The sequence below is a fragment of the Hyperolius riggenbachi genome, chromosome 1 (genome assembly GCF_040937935.1).
Source record: "Hyperolius riggenbachi isolate aHypRig1 chromosome 1, aHypRig1.pri, whole genome shotgun sequence".
Taxonomy (NCBI): Eukaryota; Metazoa; Chordata; class Amphibia; order Anura; family Hyperoliidae; genus Hyperolius; species Hyperolius riggenbachi.
In genome coordinates this window covers 330,586,338-330,607,546 of record NC_090646.1, presented here as the reverse complement: position 1 = coordinate 330,607,546, position 21,209 = coordinate 330,586,338, and the positions used below count along the sequence as shown (strand labels likewise).

Here is a 21,209-nt window from a genome sequence, read left to right as displayed (position 1 = left end):
CAGTTTTCCCTAGACTGAGGTGTGAGGTCCTTAATCGTCAACACCCAGGAACTGGTCTAGATAATAACACAGATAATATCACAGATACTGACAAGGTCTGAGTGCTACCACGTAGTGATCGCAATGCCAGACACCAGAGAATTGACCAGCACCCAGTATATATACACCAGCGCTCTCCAGCGCCTCCCCTAAGTCCTGGACCAATGAAACCTGATAGAATTGTCAGCTGATCGGCTAGATCAGCTGACACCCTTCTGACTGCCATAAAGGCTCTGCCTCTCAGCGCGTGCGCGCGTCCTTCTGAACCTGTGTGGACTATCAGTCCCAGCCACACCAGACATGTGTTGTAATGCATCTGTTGGTTTGAACGCGTGGCCAGCCGCACCGCTGTCAGAGCATGCGGCGGTTTCCCCGCATTCAGCCATACTGCTAGTGGTAAGCCCATGCGTGCAAACCGCCATGTCGGACGCAGAATCCGCCGCCTTGTTCACTGGGCATGCGGCGGTTTCTCCGCGCTCCGTCAGGCTAGTGGATGCAGACCCATGCGCGCAAGCTGCCATGTTGAACGCGGAATCAGCCACCTTACTCTGAATACTCGTGGCGGCTTTTCCGCGTTTTCTCACAAGTGCAAACAACCACGTGCGCAGTATGGATCTGCCCATCTTCTGGAGCAACACAAGTGCTTCCAAAGCCTTCCAAGGGCTCACAAAGGTGGCATAACATTCACCGGGGACAGTGCCAAAATGAGAGGACAGAGAAGGCTCATGGGCAAGGATGCTCATCTGGATTTCGGATATCCGGGTAATCCAGATATCCGACCATTTTTACACTATCTGTCCGGATCCGTATTCCGGATAGTTGGGCAGAAATTCGGATAGCTATCTGCAGATTGTTTCACTACCGACCCGGATATCCCCGGATTTCTCCCAGATATCCAAACCCGGATTACAGGTTTAATAGCAAAAAGGAGGACCAGGACCACCTCTCTCTCTCTCCCTAATTTGCTAGATGAAAGCAGTGGGACACATGGTGAAACTGCTTACAAGATTCAATTCAAGACTTCAGAATCAGAAAGATTATGTGCCCCCCCTGGATGATGATGCTGGTGTAATACACACAGCAAAGGACAGCAATTTGAAGTCTGGAAGATTCCAGGTAAAGGGTGGGAAGGATGAAAAGCTAGGTGGCCATGCAATCCTTCCTGCTAGGGATGGCCTTGTATTATGTGTTCAACAGTTGTCCGAAGAAAACCCCAGATAGCCATTTAGCAGCCATGACCTATACACAGTCCTTGTGGCACAATTGGTTAGTGCATTTGGCTGTTAACCGAAAGGTTGGTGGTTCAAGCCCACCCAGGGACACCCTTGCCTTTTGTGTTTTGTGAAGTGAACTAATGTACCCTTCTTAAAGTTGAAGATTGTATACAAATGTAATCAGACTGCAGAGTGGTGCAGAAGAAGTGTGCTAAGCCCATAACCCAGAGGTTGATGGATTGAAACCATCCTCTGCTAGGTATGATTTCATTTTTGCACCTCGCTTTATCGCATGGACAAAACGGTTTCCATAGCCCTGTAAGAGAAAGTGTAATAAGGGCCCTGCCATAACATAGATATTACGGTAGCTAAGACTACTCCTGGGCCTTTCTTGTAGTAGAAGAGATGAGTGAACTGTGACACCACACTTAAAAAAATCAAAAAACAAAAAACAGCAAACAGAGAAGCTTCCCCATATTGGAGCATTGGATTTGGTAAAATCTTAAGCCAATGGGCTCGATTCACAAAGCGGTGCTAACCCAGTTAGAGACTTTAGGCATGATAACCATTGCACCACTCTGGTGAAAAGCCAGTTTAGGTGTGATAAGTTTAGGCATGATAAGTTTAGGTGTGATAAGTTTAGGCATGCTAAGTTTAGATAAGTTTAGATCGCTTGCAAAGTCCCGCACGCAAAGCAGCGCCATTAATCTTTATACGAAGTGCACCAGTCTTTGCTAGCGTAAAACTTTTGATCAGCTGTGCACTGCGGTGCTAACGCAGTTGGCGCTTAAACTTATCATGCCTAAACTTATCACACCTAAACTTATCATGCCTAAACTTATCACACCTAAACTTATCACACCTAAACTTATCATGCCTAAACTGAGTTTAGGCATGATAAAGGGCTTTTCACCAGCGTGCTAACTGTTAGCACCGCTTTGTGAATCAGGCCCAATGTGTTGTAAGACACAAGTAAGCTTTAGGTTAGCAGGAATGGTTGCATGGCCACCTAGCTTTTCATACTTCCCAGGCGAGCTAGGCTGGCTTCAGCCTGTAGTGTTGGCAGTATAGTGGTGAGCATAACTGCCCTCCACGCAGTTGACCTGGGTTCGATTCCTGGCTAATGTATGTGAGCGTGCTGTAGTGTTGGTAGTATAATGGTGAGCATAGCTGCCCTCCACGCAGTTGACCTGGGTTAGATTCCTGGGTTTAATTCCTGGCTAATGTATGTGAGCGTGCTTTTGACATCCTACATATCCCGGGAAGACAAGATACTCCTCCTCCGGAGGAGAGGGAGGAAGGTGGGTAAGAGGCTAGAAGGTGTTTTTAAAGGTTAGAAATGGTTTTAAAGCATTTTGAAAGGCACATCCGGTTTTTCTATCCAGATACCCGAATAGGTCGGGTATCCGTGGATAATGCGGCCGGATAGCCGAGTTCATGCGGATATCTGAAAGGTCGGATCCGGATTTCCGAACCAGATCCGGATATCTGGGTACCCGGATCCGGATCAATTCGGGTTTTAGAAAGTACTACCCGAGCATCCCTGCTCATGGGTTTCAGAGCCTTCCCTCTCCATAGGTAAGTATCACACTCCCCCCCCCCCCCCCCACTACAGATTTCCAGGAAATGGGATATCACTCACATCAATTGAACATTTATGATTGACTCTTATAATCTGCCTGACAGAGAACTTCTCTTCCTACAAGAATAGGCATGCAACAGGTGCACTGATAGATATGAAGTCATTGCCCAATTTCCTGAATCATGCCTATTTGTGCCTAATCATCTAAGCCTAGAAAATTAGACACCAGATTGTATCCATCATTCAACTATGTAAATCAAAAATAACTTCTACAAATATATTTTGCTTTGGCAATGCAAGATAACAAAATACTTATATTATGTGTGAAATAAGCTGAATATTTTGTTCATATCCAACATTCATGATTGTTTTTGTCAGTTATATTTATTACTGTAACCTTCTTATTTAATATTATTATATTTGTCTTCCACAGGAGAAAAATGTGGGCACTAATAATGGTGGTAATGGTTTTCTTGGGGATGCTTAGCGAATCTACAGCCTGTAAAAAGGGTAACTGTGAAACATTTGCAAATGAACACCAGCTAAACTGGCCACAGTGTGAAGACTATGAAACTGTAGCCTTGCAGAAAAAAAACTTACACAATATTACAGGTGGTTTAAATTACACTTGTCTAAAGACACTGAATTTGTCTTCCAATGAACTTAAACAGCTTCCACAAGATTTCCTGTATAATGCAGTGGCTTTAGAAAACATTGACCTAAAAGATAATAAGCTGGAAAAGCTGCCAGTAAAATTTCTCAGCAATTCTTCGAAACTGCAAGAACTGCATCTCGAACAAAATCAGCTAAGTGAAATCCCTTCAAGTGTTTTTCAGCCTGGACTCCGTAATCTAACTGTAGATTGCAAATGTGATGTTATCCATAGCATTAAGCTACACTTGAGCAACACATCAACAAACCCTGCAGCACTCTCTGTGACATGTGGAAGATCTTCAGATTTTGAGGGAATTGAGGATTTCTTTCAACAAAACTGTAGTTCACACAAACTCTTAGTTTTGTACATTATTCTGCCTATACTGGCTTTATGCTTCATAAGTGGTGGTGCAGCTTTACACCTGTGGAAGAAAAAGAAAAACTCAGCAGCTATTGGAAGCAAAGCTACCCAAGAAAATTCACCCTCCCATGGGCAACCACGTTACATTACAAATAATATGGATGCCATTAGAACGACTTCAAATCAAGGCCAGAGACAAGATTATGAGAATGTCTTTGTTGGTCACCTGCAGCCTAACAAGATAAAGCCTTATGATTATGCTGTGCAGGAAAACAGGACTGGGGCACCAAGGTAACTGCCACATTTTTAGAATTACATAGCAGCCAATACTTGTTTGTTTGTTTGTTTGTTTGTTTGTTTGTTTTATTTCACACATTTTTATTAAGAACAGAGGCAGAATAGAACAAACATATGTGTGTGTAAAGCAATATATATGAAAAGTCAGAATACAAGCACCTGGAGTGGAAAAGAATCACCCTAAGGGTACAGCTTAAGTCAAAGGAATAAATCCAGATTAACTTTCCTGGGGTTTCTACTGACCCCCTGCAGCCGCCCTGTGCCCGCACCATGACATACCGATCCTCCAGTCCAGCAAGCAATTTAGTTTTGTTCTCAGTGACTCAGCCAATCGATGGCCACTGCGCATGCGCAGGATGCTCCTGGCGACGGGAGTGCAATCAAGGATGCGTGCAGGCAAGACCGCGCAGGCACAGTGGACAGAGTCAACAAAAACTGAGTGGCTGCAGGCAGGCCCGGATTTACCTCATAGGAGCCTATAGGCACAGATGTCCTGACACCTTAGACTTCACCCTCCATGAACCTACAAAGCCCCACCAAACTGCATCAAGTGTGTGCTCGCTGTCCCAGCTGTCACTTCTCCCTTACTTCCCATGTCCGTTATAGGTAGCTACAGGTGCCCCTTAGTATTTGGTAGCCAGAAGTACCCTCAATATTATGTAACTAGAGGTGCCCCCAAGTATCAGGTAGCTAGAGAAACCTCATTATTGACTAGCTGGATGTGCTCCTGAGCTGACTGAAGGGAGATCTCGTCTGTGGAATGCCGAGATCAGGGTGAGTATCCTTTCATTAACACTCTCATCAGTACTCTGCATTGGGAAAGATGGAGAGAAAAACTCTGGGAGGGGATTGAGCCGCCTTTCCATCATCAGACGCCTGTAGGCACGTGCCTACAGTGCCTTATGGTTAATCCAGCCCTGGCTGCAGGGGAAGGAAGGATCGGTATGTCACGGCGCAGGCACAGTATGGCTGCAGGGGGCTGGTAAAAGGCCCCGGGGAAGTTAATCTGGATTTTTTTTCTTTGACTTTAGGTTTTCTTTAAGAGCAAGAAGTGGAAGTGGAAAACAATTCACAAACTACTTTTCATCTTGTCAGATTTTCCTACCCTCCCACCCCGCTTTATCCCTCCCCTGGTGGCTCAATCTTCCTAGACAAGCAATAGTCCTATCCTATAGGGAATACCTTATAGAGCTGTCATGTGAGGTTTAAATGGTCGAGACATTTATACCAAGGTGAACAAACCAGACAACAACTAGATGCACAAGAATGCCTTTCCCTCATCTGATTCCTTGTATATGTGCCTACTATGAGATTCCTGAACCAGTACCCCATACATGCAATATAATCCATTATTTACAAACAGTCCCTGATTGAGGGAGTCTGGTCAAATATCCAAAACCTGTGAATGGTCAGGTGGGCCACAAAGGTGTCTTTAAAGTGACTGCTTACATGTTTGGATAGGCATAGGTGGCATTAGTAAAAGTAAAACTAAAGATTTAGGGCTGTTGGGAACTGAGAAGCCTAAACAATCAGCTGCAATTTCACATTTTTTTTTACCATAATGGAAGCAACTTAGGAAAGGATTGCCACACATGAGACATAATGCCAATCTGTGTCTGACAGCGCCAGCAAAGCAGCAAGACCTCTGGATGGAATTTATATAATAGGTATATTGGAGTATAATACCACATAGACAGTATCTTATAGACATTCTCTTTTTTGCTGCAAGAAATCGAAGCTTTAGTGGCAAACGAGAAGGCCTTCTCCCATTGCTCAGCTGAGAATTCCTGTTGTAGTTCTAATTGTCATTTATATATTTAGATAAGGAGTTGAATCAGATGTGGGATAGTAACAGCTTATAATACTGTATTTCGGCAGTGATCGATGGTCAGGAGGAAAAGAGAATACCTTTTCCTTAATATCATTGAGACTTCTATGAGAATAGCTCTCATCCAGACACAGAAGTGATCAGGCTGAAGATATTAAAATTGTTGAAGGACACTATTACCACACCTTAGCTCCAGCACAGCTTTAAACGGATCTGCATTAGATCCCAACAGATCAAGCCAGCTGCGTTTCTTCACTGCGTTTTCTAATGCTTAAAGCGGAACTGAAGATTCACCAAAAACAAAGAGTTTCACTTACCGGGGACTTCTGCCAGCCTCTTGCAGCCATCCTGTCCCGCACCGGTCCTCAACGATCCTCTGTTCTCCTGCCGCAATGCAGTTTCGTAAGAAGGAATAAGTGAAGAAGGATATTCGGGGCTAGGACTGCGCAGGCACAGTTGCCGTCAACTTACAAGTCAGAGGTAACGAAACTGCACCACGGCGGGGAACGGAGAGGATCGTTGAGAACCAAAGCGGGACAGAATGGCTGCAAGAGGATGGCAGAAGCTCCAGGTAAGAGAAGCTCTTTGTTTTTGGTGAATCTTCAGTTCTGCTTTCATCTAGGCTCACATCCTGGAACAAATAAAGGGTTATTTAAGAGTGGAGTGGGGTGCCCAGATACAGTAAGTAGTAAATTCTATGTTGAGTGAGAACCCTACTTCACCTTCATGATGTGAGGAGCACCAAAATAAAATGATTCAACAAGAGAGGGTAAATCCAGGAGCAACACACATAAAAAATTCCCAACAACTTTTAATGAGTCCTCTTAAGGTAAAAAGATTGCAAGTAGCAGTTCCTAAAAAACACAAATACTTATCAGGCACAATGTGATCATCAAGAGGTGCGGAGCAAGGCCGACGATTGTCCTGGGCTTTCTCAAGACCAAAATAAAATATGTAAGCCTCACATCCTACTAGGAATCCACAAGAGGCCTTAAGCCCTCCTTTCATCATAGCATCTTCAATAAGAACCCATAGAATTCAGCACACCATAATTGCACCTCCATGAAATCACATACAGTATCTCTGCTCAGTGCTCACTCCTTAGATGCATGCGAGATAATAGCAAGACTAATAATATGTAGAAGAGCTGAAGTCCAGTGTTACCTTTGAAATTCAGAAAATTATATTACGATGTGATAAATCAAGAGTTGAAATCAGTGAGTATTTTTACTTATGCAGTGGTGTGAGAAGGGATACATTTGTCAGATTTATGTAATCAATATAGAATGTAAAACAGTAGTTAAAACACATGGACCTATGTCTTTTTTCAACCCAACTTACTATGTAACATTAGGGCAGTATAATGACTTAGGGGTTAGCTGGTTTGCCTTTCAAACCAGCCACGGGGCTATCTGCATGGAGTCTGTACATTCTCTCCATGTTTGTGTCGGTTTTCTCCCTCATCTCAAAAACATACCCTTAGTTTAAATGATTTTCCTGCAGAATTGTCTCTCGACTTTAGTAGGGGCATCAGACCATGACAATTGTAGAAACATTAGATTTTTAGCTCTTTTTAGAGATATATTGTGACATTCAATGCTTAATGTACTGGTAAATTGCTGTAAGAAATAAGTCCCAGTGTCACTGAGAAAACTTCAAGCAGTCCTCCCCGTCTAACATTATATTTCTCAGTTCAGTGTAATCAGTGAGATACTGGGTAAAAGGTAAGATGGAGGTGATCCTCATCATAATGCAGCAGACATCACAATGTTTGTGTCAGCCAGTACACAGGCATTTAAGAGACGATCACTGAAATGCTAATTTTCTGAGGTGCAAATAGTGCAAATTTTGCTGCAACTTGAAACTTGGCTAATGAAATGCAGTGTCAGTTTTAGAAATTATACATACAGGCACACAGTGTTACTCCCCCTCCCCTTAGCTCAGAGCTGTCAGACACAGGCTGGGTGCTGCAATGTATCTGTAATCTGTAATCTGTATCTGTAATCTCTCCATAAAGAAGTAGCTTGCTAGCAAGGGAAGAATTAAGTGTGCCAGGCAAATAAATCTGTAGTTAACTTTTCTTCCGTAATAGCGCCATAATTTGGACAATCTGCTCTGCTCAAAAGCCTATATGTTCTGTTTGTGATGTTCACAGTTGGTTCCGGTTATTGCAGAACTTATTAGACTTCATTTTATCACCCAAGTAAGGGTCTCATAAAGATTTATTACCTCTGTTCATGTAGTTCTTAAGTGAGGCTGTGTTCCCACTTGAGCTGTGAATTGACATTTTTTGTCCGTTCTCCGCTCATCGCAAAACTGGCAGTAAATGGCTCCTATTTTATATATAGGAGCCGTTCACACTTCTCAATCTGTGATGGATCAATTAGATCTGTTGCTGTAAGCGGGTCGCATTTCTGTGGTGTCTGCGATAATCCCAGGCAGGCAGATGTATTCCCCATATATCCTATGGTGGTAACGCATCTGCCCTGAGCTCCAGCTGGACCACAGTGGACCATAGGAGCGGACACTACTATGTGCGATCCCACTGGCCGTACATGGTTTGGAGCAGATGGGAACCAAGCCTCAGCCTGTAAAAACCAAGATCTACTGCAGAGTAGTGTTAGGCGAACAGTGTTCGCCACTGTTCGGGTTCTGCAGAACATCACCCTGTTCGGGTGATGTTCGAGTTCGGCCGAACACCTGATGGTGTTCGGCCTTTTTAGTTCGGGTTCGCCGGGCCCTGTTCGCCCGAACATGCCGCAATACGGCCCCCCTATGGGGTCGCAGGCATAAGGGGGGAGCATGCCCCGATCGCGGGGGGGGGGGGGGTCGGAAATTCCCCCCACCCCCTCTGCTAGCGCTCCCCCCTCTGCCCGCTTCCCCATAACAAAAGTTTGTTGAAAGTTAATACTAGTACCGGTGGCTGGCTGCTGGCCTGGCAGTGGAGTGAGTGAGGAGGAGGAGTCCGCCTAGGAGAGTGACGCGTTGAGGCCGGGCAGCGGGCGTGACGCGTACCCTCGTATGCGTCATCACGTAGAGGACGTGAGGTCAGAGAAAGGGCGGAAGTACCACAAGGGTACTACCGCTGAACCGCCCGCTGCCCGGCCTCAACGCGTCACTCTCCTAGGCGGACTCCTCCTCCTCACTCACTCTACTGCCAGCAGCCAGCCACCGGTACTAGTATTAACTTTCAACAAACTTTTGCTATGGGGAAGCGGGCAGAGGGGGGAGCGCTAGCGGAGGGGGTGGGGGGAATTCCCCCCCCGCGATCGGGGCATGCTCCCCCCTTATGCCTGCTACCCCATAGGGGGGCCGTATTGCGGCATGTTCGGGTCCCCATTGACTTCCATTGAGTTCGGGGTTCGGGTCGAACATGCCGAACATCTGGCCCATGTTCGGCCTGTTCGGCCCGAACCCGAACATCCAGGTGTTCGCCCCAACACTACTGCAGAGTAAGAAATTATATACACAGGCACACACTGTGTTATGCCCCACCTCCCTTTAGGACAATCTGGTCTGCTTAAAAGCCTATGAGTTCTGTTTGTGATGCTCATAGTTGGTTTCAGTCATTGCTTAACCACTTCAACTCCAAGGGGTTCTTACCCTAACGGACCAGAGCAATTTTCACCTGTTAGTACTCCTCCTTTCTATTTGTCAATAACTTGATTACTACTTATCATAACAAAATGATTTATACCTTGTTTTTCCGCCAACAATTAGGATTTCTTTGGGTAGTGCATTTTGCTAAGAATTATTTTATTCTAAATGCAATTTAAAGGTAATAATATGAAAAAAATCATTATTTTTCAGTCATTATAGTTGTAAAATAAAACATGTTACCATAAATAAAACCCACGTATTTTATTTGCCCATTGATCCCGGTTATTAAACTGTTTAAATGATGTCACTATCACAATGTATGGTGACAATATTATTTGGAAATATAGGTGTAACAACTGTGGAATTATCTCCGAGGTCAGCACACAACAAGTGCGCTGACACTGCGGAAACCCCCCACAAGCGCTTGGAAAAGGGAACCCAGCTTTGGTGCAATGCACATGTAGAGAGGAATTCCAACCGGCAGATAGAGCTGGGGAGTACAGAGGACCTCGGTCTCTGTACAACCACAGACGCCAGATGTAGATAGTATGAATTGAAGCAATACAGAGCAAGATAGCCTCTCGAAAGAGAGTGAGCACAGAGACAGAATGTATGTATGTCCACCAATCTAGTCGCCACCCGGCGATGGTTGACATACAATAGCGAAGACCAAGTGAGAAAGCAATCGCAAGAATGGCGATTGCTACTAGAAACACAAGACTGAGTAAAGACAGATCATAAGATGAATAAAGACAGAACCAATTAACAAACTATAATCCAAAACGAAAGAACAGATAGGACTAGCTACATGCGGTCACCACACATTAAGCGCAATAGCGACAAAGCGCGTGCAAGCCACGGTCACCGCACGTTAAGCGCAACAGCGACAAAGCGTACCAACCCTGACTAACAAATAAAACATGAAAAAAGAAAACAAACAAAGAACGCGAACGCTTGCTAATCGGTAGCCTCACCCAGACAATAGCAAGCGTTCGTTCCGGACAAGACAGACAGAAGGAGTAACCAGTAGCAACCGCTGCTCTGGCTACACTTCAAGACAGAGTACCGAGAGATCCACCACCTCTACCGCTAGGGCGAATGCGATCCCAACAGACAGACAAATGGAGCAACCAGTAGCAACCGCTGCTCCGGCTTAAACTCCAAGACAGAATACAGAAAGATCCACCGCCTCTACCGCTAGGGCGAATGTGATCCAAACAGACAAAGCGATTCACTGTCAGCCGCCGTTGGAGAAAGTGCAATTGCAACAGATAAGACAAAACTAGGCAATACAGATAATAAACAACCTGACAGCGCTAGGAAGAATACTAGTGCACTCCAAAGGATAACTACTCTAAGACAATATTTTAGCAAACAATTTGCAGAGGGGCTGTAACTCAAGGTAATGACCAGCAGGGAATTCTGGGAGGAAATGGTATTTATACTGCAAGCCTTCAAGAGAGGCAAAGCTATCAATAGCCAGATAAGTGAATGCAAACCCCTCACCAGAACAGCAAGTCTGGAACTTGCAGAGTGAAAACAGGTCTCCTTTCCAGGGACCTGCAGCATAAGGACCTGAAAAATGGTCAAAAAGCTTCCTGCCTGTGCAGACAGCAGAGCAGATCATTACAATAGGTGTCATTTTTCTATGTTGTTGTTTTTTTTGGGTCCGGTCCATAATTACAAGCCCCTGTGTAGTAAAATATTAGTAATATACCCTCATAAAATACATATTAAAAAAGCTGAGTCCCTAAGGCAACTATTTCTGTAGTTTTTAACTTTTTGTTTTACTCATTTGGGGGGATGGGGCTTTTGAAGTGGAAGGGATTAATTTTATTAATTTTTAATTATAAATGTATGTATGTGTGTGTGTGTGTGTGTGTGTGTGCGTGCGTGCGTGCGTGCGTGCGTGCGTGCCTGCGTGTGTGCGATTTAACTTTGTCACCATTAGATGGCCCTGAGAACACTAGCCTGGTTTACAGGAAGTGTTCACTTATTTTTACACTTTACTACAAGCTTTTACTACATCCTGTATTATGAATAGCATGGCACCTGATCAGGTCATATCCATTCGTTCCAAGCATTGCGATTGATTAGAGGAATGTTTGTTCCCCTTCTCCAAATGTGGACATCTGGGACCTGACGGTTAAGAGCAGCGGAGGGTGGCTCCCGCACATCCACAGCGTTGGCGGGGGGTAAGCGACACATTAAAACGTCCTGGACCCGATAAGAGGCTTCAACAGGACCTTTTAATGTGGCCGTGTGACGGGAAGTATTTAACATAGACTTAATTTTATCACCCTACTATGCAAACCAATATTGGGCAAGCACCGTTCTTGAAAAAAAAGTATCAGCTTGTCACAGAATCAATATATAAAACCTAAGTGTGTGCAGAAAGGGTCCGAATACAATACATGCACAACCAAACTAAGAAGGACCCTGTCAGGCTTGTCTGGTCAATAACTACAGTTCAGACTGATCCAGAGCCCAGCCCGTAACACCTGCACAAGCTCCTGTCTAACACAAACTACAATACACCCTGCAGGTAGATGTAGCATGCAGTCTGACAGGTAGTCAATCCACCAGGCAGGTCCTGATAATTCTTGGCAATGCAATATGGGCACAGTGGAGATATATACATACAGTGGTGTGAAAAACTATTTGCCCCCTTCCTGATTTCTTATTCTTTTGCATGTTTGCCACACTTAAATGTTTCTGCTCATCAAAAACCGTTAACTATTAGTCAAAGATAACATAATTGAACACAAAATGCAGTTTTAAATGATGGTTTTTATTATTTAGTGAGGAAAAAAAACTCAAAACCTACATGACCCTGTGTGAAAAAGAAATTGCCCCCTGAACCTAATAACTGGTTGGGCCACCCTTAGCAGCAATAACTGCAATCAAGCGGTTGCGATAACTTGCAACAAGTCTTTTACAGCGCTCTGGAGGAGCTTTGGCCCACTCATCTTTGCAGAATTGTTGTAATTCAGCTTTATTTGAGGGTTTTTCTAGCATGAACTGCCTTTTTAAGGTCATGCCACAACATCTCAATAGGATTCAGGTCAGGGCTCCAAAGTCTTCATTTTGTTTTTCTTCAGCCATTCAGAGGTGGATTTGCTGGTGTCTTTTGGGTCATTGTCCTGCTGCAGCACCCAAGATCACTTCAGCTTGAGTTGACGAACAGATGGCCGGACATTCTCCTTCAGGATTTTTTGGTAGACAGTAGAATTCATGGTTCCATCTATCACAGCAAGCCTTCCAGGTCCTGAAGCAGCAAAACAACCCCGGACCATCACACTACCACCACCATATTTTACTGTTGGTATGATGCTCTTTTGCTGAAATGCTGTGTTACTTCTACGACAGATTTAACAGGACACGCACCTTCCAAAAAGTTCAACTTTTGTCTCGGCGGTCCACAAGGTATTTTCCCACAAGTCTTGGCAATCATTGAGATGTTTTTTTTAGCAAAATTGAGACGAGCCTTAATGTTCTTTTTGCTTAAAAGTGGTTTGCGCCTTGGATATCTGCCATGCAGTCCGTTTTTGCCCAGTCTCTTTCTTATGGTGGAGTTGTGAACACTGACCTTAATTGAGGCAAGTGAGGCCTGCAGTTCTTTAGATTTTGTCCTGGGGTCTTTTGTGGCCTCTCGGATGAGTTTTCTCTGCGCTCTTGGGGTTATTTTGGTTGGCCAGCCACTCCTGGGAAGGTTCATCACTGTTCCATGTTTTTGCCATTTGTGGATAATGGCTCTCACTGTGGTTCGCTGGAGTCCCAAAGCTTTAGAAATGGCTTTATAACCTTTACCAGACTGATAGATCTCAATTACAGTACTTTTGTTCTCATTTGTTCCTGAATTTCTTTGGATCTTGGCATGATGTCTAGCTTTTGAGGTGCTTTTGGTCTACTTCTCTGTGTCAGATAGCTCCTATTTAAGTGATTTTTTGATTGAAACAGGTGTGGCAGTAATCAGGCCTGGGGGTGACTACAGAAATTGAACTCAGGTGTGATAAACCACAGTTAAGTTATTTTTTAACAAGGGGGGCAATCACTTTTTCACACAGGGCCATGAAGATTTGGAGTTCTTTTTCTCACTAAATAATAAAAACCATAATTTAAAACTGCATTTTGTGTTCAATTATGTTATCTTTGACTAATAGTTAACGGTTTTTGATGAGCAGAAGCATTTAAGTGTGACAAACATGCAAAAGAATAAGAAATCAGGAAGGGCGCAAATAGTTTTTCACACCACTGTATAAATATATATATATATATATATATATATATATATATATATATATATATATATATATATATATGTATATGTATATATATATATATATATATATATTATATATATGTATATATTTATATATATATATATATATATATATATATACATATATATAAATATATACATATACATATATATATATATATATATATATATATATATATATCCAGACAAGTGAATTGGATGACAGAGATGCCAGGATGTTCCTGGTGGCAGTGAGGTAGTACAGATAAGAAATTTCCAGAGATAGCGTAGTCAAACAAGCCGTAGTCAGTCCAGGCAGAGTTCATGCAAATCCGTGTCCAAGCAAAGGTCAATCCACGGGGCAAGGCAAAGCGTAGTCCAGGTACAAGGCAAGGTTGGCAACAGGAATCCAGCAGAGATAAACGTGATCACGATACAAGGCAGCAGTCGGCAACAAGAATCCAGAATCCAGTGAGACAGAGATAGCGTAGTCAAACAAGCTGTAGTCAGTCCAGGCAGAGTTCATGCAAATCCGTGTTCAACAAAAGGTCAATCCAGGGGGGAAGGCAAAGCGTAGTCCAGGTACAAGGCAAGGTTGGCAACAGGAATCCAGCAGAGATAAAAGTGGTCAGGATACAGGGCAGCAGTCAGCAACAAGAATCCAGTGAGACAGTGAGCGCTACCCAGCAACAAGCCAAAGCTTATGCTATCACGGGCGATGACTGAGGGCACTCACCAGGTTTAAATATTAGAGCTAACCAATAAATAAAAGGCAGAATTGAAAACAACCAATAGCAATCAGCTGACACACAATCATGAACATGAGTCACTGCTTACATCTACTGAGAACACGTCCTCCGCCTATCCAATGAGCACTGAGAAGCCTCCTCCATTCCACTAACATCAGCGGCTTGCAGAGACCCGGAAGTCGGATCTGCAGCCCGAGTTTCGGGATTCTGCCACTGACGTGATCCGGCAGACCTTACAGTACCCCCTCCCCTAGGAGTGTACTCCAGACCAGGGCAGTCATTGGGGCGGGGGGGGGGGGGGCAACTGACACTGCAGTGAGGGGCCCAGGGCTTCTGGGGGCCCTGCCCCCCCAAGCGCTGAAAGGGCTGCATGCGCTGGCTACAGGCATGTGGCTCACTAACCAGCACACCGAGATCAAGCACTGAGAGAAGAGCAACATCAGCGCTTGAACGTGGGGAGCAGATAAGTGAGCCCACTACAGCGGACTTTCTATACTGGGGCACCACCTATTCCTGGCTACCTATACTGGGGCACCACCGATACTTGGCTACCTTTACTTAGGGCACCACCTGTACCTGGCTACCTATACTGGGGCTCAACCTATACTTGGCTGTTTATACTGGGGTGCCTATAGCTTGATACCTATACTGGGTGCACCTGTACCTGGCTAACCTATACTAGTTCACACCCATACCAGGCTACCTATACTGGGGGCAACTATACCAGGCTACCTATACTGGGGCACCACCTATAGTTAAATACCTATACTGGGGCACCTGTATCTTGCTGGCCTATACTGGGGCACCAGCTATATCAGGCTACCTATACTGGGAGCATCTACACCAGGCTACCTATACTGGGGCACCACCTATAGCTGGCTACTTATACTGGGGGAACCTATACCTTGGCTACCTATACTGGGGCACCTATGCCTGGATACCTATACTGGGGGCACCTATACCTAGCTAGGGCAGGAGGACAAGCTGAAACAGAAGGGTACAAAGGGGACGGATAAAGGATAAGAACGGACCTACAAGTCCCTATCTCATTTGTTAACTGGGAACTACCTGTATTTTGCTAGTATTTGGCTCCACCCACAATATGCCATGGCCACGCCCACTTTTCCCACATCACGCTGTGCATGCCACTTTTTTCAGTGTTGGAGCCATACACATTTTTCTCCGCAGCGCACTTCGTGCACAGACATGGGGTTGGGGTAGCTAGTGGGCGGGCACTGCAACCAGTGGGTGAGCCCAGGGAGGGGGGGCCCCAGGCCTGACAACATGTGAGAGGCCCCAAAATTTCTGATGGCAGCCCTGCTCTGCACACTCCAACCTAGGTTTAACAGGGTACTTCTGATAAAACTCTTTAATTGCTAAATCAGCATGAACCTGCTTAGCAGGAACCCAAGATCTTTCCTCTGGTCCAAAATTGTAAAGAGTTTCACAAAAAAACGGGAATCAAGAATTCTCTCAACTTCAAATTCTTGCTTACCATCAACCTTAATGGGTGGAGGAGGTGGGTCAGAAAAATTATAATTAGTCACAGATTTCAACAACGATACATAAAAAGAGTTGACCCCTCTAATGGATTTGGGCAATTTCACTCGATAAGCAACCCGATTACTCCTCTCTACAACAGGATATGGACCAATAAAGCTGGGTTCCAGCTTAGCTGAAGGCTGACGTAAAGGAATGTGATGGGTAGAGACCCATACCAAATCCCCAGCCATGAAATCATCCTCAACAGTACGGTGCATATCAGAGAACAATGTCTGACTATTCATAGCATTCTATAGTTATTCTGCACTTGTTTCCAGATCTGATTACACCTTGAGGACAATTTCTCTAACTCAGGAAGATTGGAAACACCAGAAAGTGCATTAAACTTAGGATATGAACCATAAATGATCTGAAAAGGGGACTTCTTTGTAGAACTATTAACCTGATTGTCAATAGCAAACTCAGCAAAAGGCAAAAACTGTACCCATTCTTCTTGACAGTCTGAAACAAAACATCTCAGATATTGTTCCAAGGACTGATTAATCCTTTCAGTTTGACCATTGGATTCAGGATGAAAACCAGAAGAAAATGACAAGAAAACTCCTAATTTGGCACAAAAAGCACGCCAAAACTGAGAAACAAATTGCACCTCCCTATCAGATACAATGTTTTCAGGAATACCATCCATTTTAAAAAAAATATTCTCAACAAAGATCTGAGCTAATGCTTTAGCTGATGGAAGTTTAGGAAGAGGTACAAAATGAGTCATCTTACTAAACCTGTCCACCACTACCTAAATAACAGTTTTACCCTGAGAAACTGGAAAATCAACCAGGGCTATCAGGAATGGGTAATGGCAACAGGGTACCTTAAGGGGTAACACGTGCAACCTTACTGTCTCCGGGCACAGACAGAACATGACTTAACAAAAGCAGCAACATCCTTACTGAGAGAGGGTCACCATACATCTCTTCTAAGAAGATCAATAGTCTTTTTAACCCCAGGATGATCTGCAGATTTATTTTTATGAAATTGTTTAACCTGTTGCCGACTGCTCTACGCCAACTCTACGCTGGCGTGAGCAGTGTGGTGGCCCCAGGACCGCTCCACGCCCATTGGCCTGAACGGCCGTCTATGGGGCTAGCAGGAGATCGCACGCACGCTGCGCGCGCATCTCCTGCTTGGGAGGTCGGAGCTCCGCCCCACCTTCAGTCTCCAAGCGGCAATCCCCGCTCGGGAGACTGTTAAACGGCGATACCGCCATCTAATTACTTTGTACAGCGCTGCGTTGCCCCTGGCAGGCTAAACAGTGATTGGCTGTCATAGGCTGAAGCTGATCACGCTGATTGGCTGGCGGGGGGAGAGAGGGAGGGATATATAATAAATAAAAAAAAGTACATTTGATTGAAAATTTAATAAAATAAATATTTACCATAAAAAAAAAAAACCTGGGGGGCGATCAGACCCCACCAACAGAGATCTCTGTTGGTGGGGAGAAAAGGGGGGGGGGGGGGAATCACTCGTGTGCTGAGTTGTTCGGCCCTGCAGCTTGGCCTTAAAGCTGCAGTGGCCATTTAAGTAATAAATGTCCTGGTCACTAGGGGGGTTAACACCGCAGTCCTCAAGTGGTTAAAGATCAGTTCTGTATAATCACAAGGATTAAACAATTTCCCATGTGGTTTATTCTGAGGTGCCTGGTTTTGCATTTTGAACAATTGGTTGGATAGGTTATGTGACAATAAACAAGCGGAAATAATGCATTTTTTAGGAATTATAGGTACAGGATTCATACTGTAATTCCCTTTCACAAAACATCTTGACAAGGCATCAGCCTTGATGTTTTTTGAGGCAGGTTTGTAAGTGATATAAAAATTAAACCTGGAGAAGAACAACGCCCAGCGAGCATGTTGAGAATTCAATCTCTTGACATTTTCAATGTATTCAGGATTCTTGTGATCAGTATAGATTGTCACTGGATTCTCTGCTCCTTCCAACCAATGTCTCCACTCTTCTAGTGCCAATTTAACAGCTAGTAACTCTATTCCCAATGTCATAATGTCTCTCTGCAGGAGAGAATTTTCGAGAGAAGAATGCACAAGGATGTAGTTGTTCAGGGCTACCAGAAAACTGCGATAAGCCCCAACTACACCTCAGATGCATTAACCTCAACAATGAAAGGCTTTTTGATATCAGGGTGAACCAGTACTGGAGCAGAACAAAAAGCCTGTTTAAACTCTCAAATGCCATAACAGCCTTGGGACTCCAATTGGAAGGATCTGCCCATTTTTTTCGTGAGATCCGTAAGTGGAGCGAGAAATTACTAATAAACTTTCTGTAACAGTTTGCAAAGCCTAAGAAACGTTGCAAAGTTTTAAGATTATTAGGCTGAGGCCATTCTAACACCGCTTTGACTTTCTCCTGATCCATAGTCAACCCGGAATCAGATATCACATAACCCAGTAATACAAATTATTCTTAAAGTGGCCTTGGCGCTCCTCAGATATATCTCTTACTATAAGAACAGGAGATTAAGAGAGTATTGTGGGGGATCACTACACCATGGGGGGTATTACCTCCCTAATGCAATATGGAATCCGATAAGGTGGAGCGCTCTACCCCACATACTATATATAGTAATAATATTTACTTACTATACAGATCTAGTGTGCATTCATTCAGAACGCTCAGAACACATAAACAGAAAGATTCCCCTGTTACAGTAACATCAAGTTGTGGCTTGTGCCACAATCTGTATCAAAGTCCACCTGTGAAAATAGAATACATATAACTGGACTTGATGTTACCAGTCTGTGAGTCAACATGAACAGGATTGCTATTGACAGTTCACCAAAAAATGCAACCATATAATCAGAGATAGTATTCCAGAATGCCTAAAAACAGTCCCAGAACCCGGCAGTCCGTTGTTAAACCATACAGGGTCTTCTCAAAAGCTTGACAGAAATACCCTTACCAGCAAAAGTGGCTGATTTATCCACAGATCAGCAAACAGGCATGCTTAGATGTAGATTCTTTACCTCCGCAAACTTCACAATAGTGCACTCACATTTGCTCAAAGATAATGCGCATATACAAAAACAATGGACGTCCTCTCCGCCGCCTTACTACTCAGCGTCTCCACACTCCGTGCCTGAGGCCCCGGAGTGGACGTCCATTGTTTTTGTATATGCGCATTATCTTTGAGCAAATGTGAGTGCACTATAGTGAGTGCACTATTGTATTGTTTTTAAACTATTAAAATAGAATTACGCTATGTCGGCCATGTCTTTTGAGTCTAAGGTGCTGGTAACACTGTGAACACCTCAAGACATAAGAAAGCGAGCATTGCTGGTCAATACAGGATCAGCCAGCATATCTGGTGAGCGAGGATTTTATCTATATCACAATATCACGGAGGTGTGGACATATTGGTTAGACACGTGTGCAGCACTGGTGGTTCAAGGGTGACCTATGATAGCAGGATCACGCTATGTTATCTTTGTGTTTCTGAGTGACACACAGGAAGAAGTTTGCGGAGGTAAAGAATCTACATCTAAGCATGCCTGTTTGCTGATCTGTGGATAAATCAGCCACTTTTGCTGGTAAGGGTATTTCTGTCAAGCTTTTGAGAAGACCCTGTATGGTTTAACAATGGACTGCCGGGTTCTGGGACTGTTTTTAGGCATTCTGGAATACTATCTCTGATTATATGGTTGCGTTTTTTGGTGAACTGTCAATAGCAATCCTGTTCATGTTGACTCACAGACTGGTAACATCAAGTCCAGTTATATGTATTCTATTTTCACAGGTGGACTTTGATACAGATTGTGGCACAAGCCACAACTTGATGTTACTGTATCAGGGGAATCTTTCTGTTTATGTGTTCTGAGCGTTCTGAATGAATGCACACTAGATCTGTATAGTAAGTAAATATTCATGTATGTGGGGTAGAGCGCTCCACCTTATCGGATTCCATAACCCAGTAATACCTCAAAAATAAATTTTTCCAACTTAGCATACATACAGTGGGTTGCAAAAGTATTTGGCCCCCTTGAAGTTTTCCACATTTTGTCATATTACTGCCACAAACATGAATCAATTTTATTGGAATTCCACATGAAAGACCAACACAAAGTGGTGTACACATGAGAAGTGGAACGAAAATCATACATGATTCTAAACATTTTTTACAAATAATTAACTGCAAAGTGGTGTGTGCGTAATTATTCGGCCCCCTTTTATCTGAGTGCAGTCAGTTGCCTATAGACATTGCCTGATGAGTGCTAATGACTAAATAGAGTGCACCTGTGTGTAATCTAATGTCAGTACAAATACAGCTGCTCTGTGAGGGCCTCAGAGGTTGTCTAAGAGAATATTTGGAGCAACAACACCGTGAAGTCCAAAGAACACACAAGACAGGTCAGGGATCAAGTTATTGAGAAATTTAAAGCAGGCTTAGGCTACAAAAAGATTTCCAAAGCCTTGAACATCCCACGGAGCACTGTTCAAGCGATCATTCAGAAATGGAAGGAGTATGGCACAACTGTAAACCTACCAAGGCAAGGCCATCCACCTAAACTCACAGGCCGAACAAGGAGAGCGCTGATCAGAAATGCAGCCAAGAGGCCCATGGTGACTCTGGACGAGCTGCAGAGATCTACAGCTCAGGTGGGAGACTCTGTCCATAGGACAACTATTAGTCATGCACTGTACAAAGTTGGCCTTTATGGAAGAGTGGCAAGAAGAAAGCCATTGTTAACAGAAAGCATAAGAAGTCCCGTTTGCAGTTTGCCACAAGCCATGTGGGGGACACAGCAAACATGTGGAAGAAGGTGCTCGGGTCAGATGAGACTAAAATGGAACTTTTTGGCCAAAATGCAGAACGCTATGTGTGGCGGAAAACTAACACTGCACATCACTCTGAACACACCATCCCCACTGTCAAATATGGTGGTGGCAGCATCATGCTCGGGGGTGTATCTCTTCAGCAGGGACAGGGAAGCTGGTCAGAGTTGATGGGAAGATGGATGGAGCCAAATACAGGGCAAACTTGGAAGAAAACCTCTTGGAGTCTGCAAAAGACTTGAGACTGGGGCTGAGGTTCACCTTCCAGCAGGACAATGA

General features: G+C 44.1%; 1 protein-coding gene across 1 annotated transcript in view; it reads left to right on the top strand.

Moving 5' to 3' along the window:
• Nucleotides 1-21,209, top strand: part of LRRC25 (leucine rich repeat containing 25) — a 188,871-nt gene that overhangs the window by 133,514 nt on the left and 34,148 nt on the right. Inside the window, exon 2 of the mRNA XM_068271197.1 lies at nt 3,269-4,141. Coding sequence (XP_068127298.1) covers nt 3,276-4,141 — 866 coding nt within the window. The 5' untranslated portion in view covers nt 3,269-3,275. The remainder of the gene's footprint in view (nt 1-3,268; nt 4,142-21,209) is intronic.